Raw genomic sequence first — 5,359 nt, 5'->3', positions numbered from 1 at the left:
TTGTTGTTGATATGAAGCTTGTTGTTGGGATGAGGCTTGTTGAGGCTTGTTGTTGAGATGAGGCTTGTTGTTGAGATGCTATAGATGCTTGTTGTTGATATGAAGCTTGTTGTTGGGATGAGGCTTGTTGTGGAGTATGTGTAACTCCTTGTTTGTGTGGAGTATGTTTAAACCCTATAGATGAGGCTTGTTGATATGTTGATATGCTTGTGTGGAGTAAATGATATGCAGAGTTTATGGAATTTGAATTTAAGTTGTTGCAAAGTTTTTTGAATTTTGTGATTTTTGAAAATTTTCTGATTTTTGAATTTAAGATGCTAGAGATATTTTTTGAATTCAGTTAAAATTTCAAAAGGAAAGGACTGTCATAGCTATAGATGGCGGTCTCTACGACCCTTGAGATGAGGATTGGTCCCAAGAGAATTCTTGAATCTCGAATTCTCGATCCCAAGAGAATTGGTCCCAAGAGAACTCTTATAATTAGGTCCCAAGAGAAATTCCTTCCGCAAAAAAAAAGAACTCTTATAATTAGGTCCCAAGAGAAATTCAGGATGTTGGCAACTCACTGATGCAAGTGGCGTGCTCTCTCATGTACAACATGTTTCTACCACCGCACCCGCACTCGTAGCTTCCCCATGTGTTCTCACAGCTGCAGTCCTTGCACTGGTAGAAGAGCCTCTCTTTGCATTCATCAACATCTGCAAGCCCCAAGCAAGAGAGATATTGCACATAAGAAATTACTTAAGAATATGCAAACATGGTTGCAGAACAATGTTGTTTCGAATGGCGTTACCTTCGCAACCGTGTACGCCGTCACCCTTGAAGCCTTGTGGACATTTGCAGCCTTTGGTTTGTTCATTCTGAAGATTGCCAAAAAAATCAGTTTTGTACCACACACAGAAGCCATGAGAAAGGAAACTGCATTCTGAAATGTCAGCAGCATTTTCCAGTGAAGTTCAGTACCTTGCACACAGTAAAATTACTGCATAGCAATAAGAGCTCTTTTTTTAGATGAGCAAAATAAGAACATAATAACAGTCTACTCCAAGAACATACAGGGAGTACAACTACAGGGAGTAATTATCATCAATCCAACTACTCCAAGAACATACAGGGAGTACAACTACAGGGAGTACATGGAGTACTTGTGTTTGAGCAGAGGTGCTGATATCCTCCTAGCGCTGATATTTCTCCTTTGTAAAGAAATAAAGAAAGAAAAGACTAAACAGGGGAATTGCTTCTTCGACAGCAGCCAATTTTGCTTGTTCTGTTCTGCTGGAAGCTACTGGAAATTGCTTAATGAGCAGCATGATATGCATACAAGAATTAGATGCACGCAAGAAAATCGATCTAAATGGAAGGGGAATGGATCAAGAAAAGACGAGGGAGATGCACTGGGAGATGGGGAGCGTAGGGCTACTACCTGAGGGCAGGGAAGTGGATAGCGGGGAGCAGGAGAAGGGAGCCCCGGCGGCGGCGACGACGGTGGTGAATTGGTGGCGGCGGGTCAACAGCCGGCCTCCTCTGCTGTTTTGGGTGGGTGTTTCTTTTCTTGGGAATTGAAGCAAGCAGAAGCACGCAAAGGGGAATTCCCCTGCGGCTACGGCTGCTGCTCGCCATTCCGCCGAACCACTGCTCCTCCTCGAGCTCCAGCAGGTCGCCTGAAGACATGTAGAACTCCGGCGCCAGGCACGCGACTGGTAGAATAATCTGCTGCTCGTGGAGTGCCACGACGGCGACGGCGACTGGAACCTACAGCTGCTCGAGCGCCACGACGGCGACGGCAACCGGGACCTGCTGCTGCTGCTGCTGGAGCGCCACGACGGCGACAGCGACCGGAACTTGCTGCTTCTGGAGCGCCACGACGGCGACGGCGACTGGAATGATCTGCCTCCGCTGGAACGCGACGACGGCGACGGCGACGGCGATGGCGGCCTTGACCTCCCGCGCACTGCCGAAGCTGAATGACCCGGCCGCGAGCACGGGCAGCATCCGCCAGGCGGAGTCGGCGAAGTTGAGGCAGGCGGCGCGGCCGGAGAGCACGAGCACGGCGGCGTCGTGCGCGCGGCTCCGACCAGCTCCTCCTCCTCTTGGTACGGCTGCTGCTGCTGCTGCCGAAGTAGATAAACACGGGGTCTGGGGCAGGATTGGTACAAGATGATGGGCTGCGAAAATCGAGCGAGGCCTAGAGTTGGTCGTACCCGGATGACATCGAGGAGGCGGATGATGTTGGGGTGGCTGACGACGACGAGGAAGCGGATCTCGCAGTCGAGGCTGTCGCGGAGGCGGGAGGGGAGGCCGGCCAGCCGCACTTGCTTCACCGCCGCGGGAGCGCCCATCAAGATTCACACCGCGTGCCACACCGACGTGGTCGGGGCCCGCCCGCCGAGGCCCTCGCGCAGCTCGTAGCCGCCTACCACCGACCTAAAGCTTCAATCTTTTGACCTTGGGAGAAAAGGGGGGTGGCGCGGTGGTGGGGAGAGGAGAAGCCATTGAAGGAGAGGCGGGTGACAGGACGAGATCTGGCTGGTGACGACGGGGAACGAGTGGAACGACAGCGAAATCTTGCCGGCAACGACGAGGAACGACAGCGAGATGCGGGTGAGAGCGAGAGGAACGACAGTGAGTGGAGCGAGTGGAGCGCTGGGAGGGTATTTTTGGAAAGTTGGAAAGTTTCTCTTCGTAAAAAATTTTGTACGTGAACCGCTTTAACGACCTATAATTCGGTACAGAGGGAGTACATACGGAGCAAAATGAGTGAATCTATACTCTAAAATATGTCTATATGCATCAATCCGCGTAGATCTTTTCCGTCGCGTGGATCTTGAACATACAGCACAGAGCACACGCGCGCTTTGTATATAAATACAGCTCTATACCGGCCGTATTTCTCAGCTGCGAGCATATCAGTCCATTTTTCTTGCACGTTAGTACTGCGTACAAGTCAACAATGGCGGAGAGATCCATAATCCTTGCAGCACACTTTGTTCTTGTCCCGCTCATCGGGCAGGGCCACACCATTCCCATGTCGGACCTTGCCTGCCTCCTCGCGGGACGCGGTGCGAGAGTGAGCCTCGTCGCCACGCCCGCCAACGCCGCGCGCCTGCAGGGGGTAGCTGACATGGCGCGGCGCGATATGCTGCGCCTCGAGATAGTCGAGCTCCCGTTCCCGCCGGCCGACGACGGTCTGCCCCCTGGCAGCACCGCGAGCATCGACAGCTTCCTCCGGTTGTTCCTGGACCTCTACAGGCTCGCCGGGCCGCTCGAGGCCTACTTGCAAGCGCTGCCGCGGCGCCCCAGCTGCATCATTTCCGATGCCTGCAACCCGTGGACGGCCGGCGTCGCAAGGAGCGTCGGGGTCCCGCGCCTCTTCTTCCACGTACCTTCCATCTTCTACTCGCTGTGCGACCTGAACGTCGCAAAGTATGGGAAGGGCGACCACGACGCGTCGTACGTCGTGCCGGGCATGCCGGTGCGCGTAGAGATGACCAAGGAGACATGGTCGTCCTCCTTCTTTACCACGCCTGAGTGGGAGGAGTTCACGAAGGATGCGCGGGAGGCCATGCGCACAGCGGACGGCGCCGTGATGAACACCTTCCTGGACCTCGAGCAACAGTTCGTCGCGTCCTACGAGGCGGCACTGGGCAAGCCTGTGTGGGCGCTCGGGCCTTTCTGCCTCCGTAACCGGCAGGACGAGGAGGCCGTCCACCAGAGCGCGGTCACCGCTTGGCTCGACAAGATGGACCAGAGCACGGTCATTTATGTCAATTTCGGCAGCCTCGTGCGGATGCCTCCCAAGCAGCTGTACGAGGTCGGACACGGCCTCGAGGACTCTGGGAAGCCGTTCCTTTGGGTGGTGAAGGAGTCCGAGACGGCCTTGCCAGAAGCACAAGAGTGGCTCCAAGCCCTGGAGGCACGAACGATAGGGCAGGGGCTCGTACTGCGTGGCTGGGCGCCTCAGCTCGCCATCATGTCGCACCGCGCGGTAGGCGGCTTCGTGACCCACTGCGGGTGGAACTCCTTGCTGGAGTCCGTCGCGCACGGCGTGCCTGTCGTGACGTGGCCGCACTCCGGCGATCAGTTCCTCAACGAGAGGCTGGCCGTGGAAATACTTGGTGTCGGCGTGCCCGTGACGCCGTCCGGTAACGACAAGGCCGTGGTGCGGGGGCACATTGCGCGAGCGGTGTCGGAGCTGATGGGCGATGGGGCGGTGGCGGAGGAGAGGAGGACAAAGTGCAAGGACTACGGGGAGAAAGCTCATGCAGCCGTGGTGGAAGGGGGATCGTCGCATCAAAACCTGACGAGGCTATTACAGACCTTCATGCGGAGTGACAACAAGGAACTGTAGATTATCCAAGGTTCGGTTTTGTCACTATATGTAGGAGTAGCATATAAGCCATGCATTGTGAGTTATGTTAACGACTAGGTCGTTATTTCAGCTTTCACCTAGACTGGCTCATCGCCGTGATTTCTTAGTGGGCCTGGATTTTTCCTAACCGGTTGCGCGCGCAACCCGAATCTGAGCAGTTAGCATGCATTGGGATAGGGGGCATCCGCTTGAAGTCTCTGTATTCTCCTTTTATTCATTTATTTTCTCCTCCGTATGAAACTAGATTCCCTTGGGTCACATGCATGTCTGACACTGACAAAGGTAGCTGAGCTAGCTGAATCTGCTGCTGGCTCTTCAAAACGAAATTGCACTACAAACGAATATAGCACCATGTCTTTTAGTTGCTTTTGTGAAAAATAAATTCGTTTGTTTATTTGACTATTCCGCAGTGAGCTCTTTGAAACAAGTCTAATATCAATATATATTTAAACAAAGTTCAAACAGAAATAGATGAAATTCTCTCCTATCCCAAAAAAATGGTAGTCCTGACATAAAAATGCTAGTCAAACATCATAAAGTTTTTTATTATTTTCACATGTACACAAAGTTCTTCAATGATTCATACAAAATGCCAGAAAGTGAAACACAAAGTTCTATTAAATATGGCAAGAAAAAACATTCTCTGTTACATACAACAATGAAGTTCTTCACCAATTTATACAAAGAGACCGCTTGATAAAAATAAAGTTCTTCCTAAAAAGATGAAGTCCATCAATTTCAAAAAAGGACGACCCAGACATACAAAAAGTACAACAATTCTACCCCCCAAATACAACATATTAACTGAATTTCATAGAACTGAATAGGTATGATAATCGGGAGGGCGGCCGGCTGTGGGGGAGGGGACAGAAGGAGGGACGGGAGGAGGACCGGCTGGATCCAGAAATAATAGGGAGTGGGGGTGGGGGATTGAGGGGTCGGACTGAACCGGTGGAGTAGGTTGTAACCTACTCCCTCCGTTCCTAAATA

At 52.3% G+C, this 5,359-nt stretch overlaps 1 protein-coding gene across 1 annotated transcript; it reads left to right on the top strand.

The window, feature by feature from the left end:
- Positions 1-2,807: 2,807 nt before the first annotated feature.
- LOC123403397 (UDP-glycosyltransferase 73C3-like) lies at positions 2,808-4,474 on the top strand. The gene has a single exon (XM_045097333.1). The coding sequence runs from the start codon at positions 2,951-2,953 to the stop codon at positions 4,346-4,348; it is 1,398 nt and encodes a 465-aa protein (XP_044953268.1). The 5' UTR covers positions 2,808-2,950; the 3' UTR covers positions 4,349-4,474.
- The last annotated feature ends 885 nt before the right edge of the window (positions 4,475-5,359 follow it).

This window comes from Hordeum vulgare, chromosome 6H (genome assembly GCF_904849725.1).
Source record: "Hordeum vulgare subsp. vulgare chromosome 6H, MorexV3_pseudomolecules_assembly, whole genome shotgun sequence".
Classification (NCBI taxonomy): domain Eukaryota; kingdom Viridiplantae; phylum Streptophyta; class Magnoliopsida; order Poales; family Poaceae; genus Hordeum; species Hordeum vulgare.
Note: the sequence above shows the minus strand (reverse complement) of the source record. Positions and strands in the feature narration are given on the sequence as shown.

Coding starts and splice junctions, on each gene's coding strand:
- LOC123403397 (XM_045097333.1), top strand. CDS start 2,951: ATGGCGGAGAGATCCATAATCCTTGCAGCACACTTTGTTCTTGTCCCG.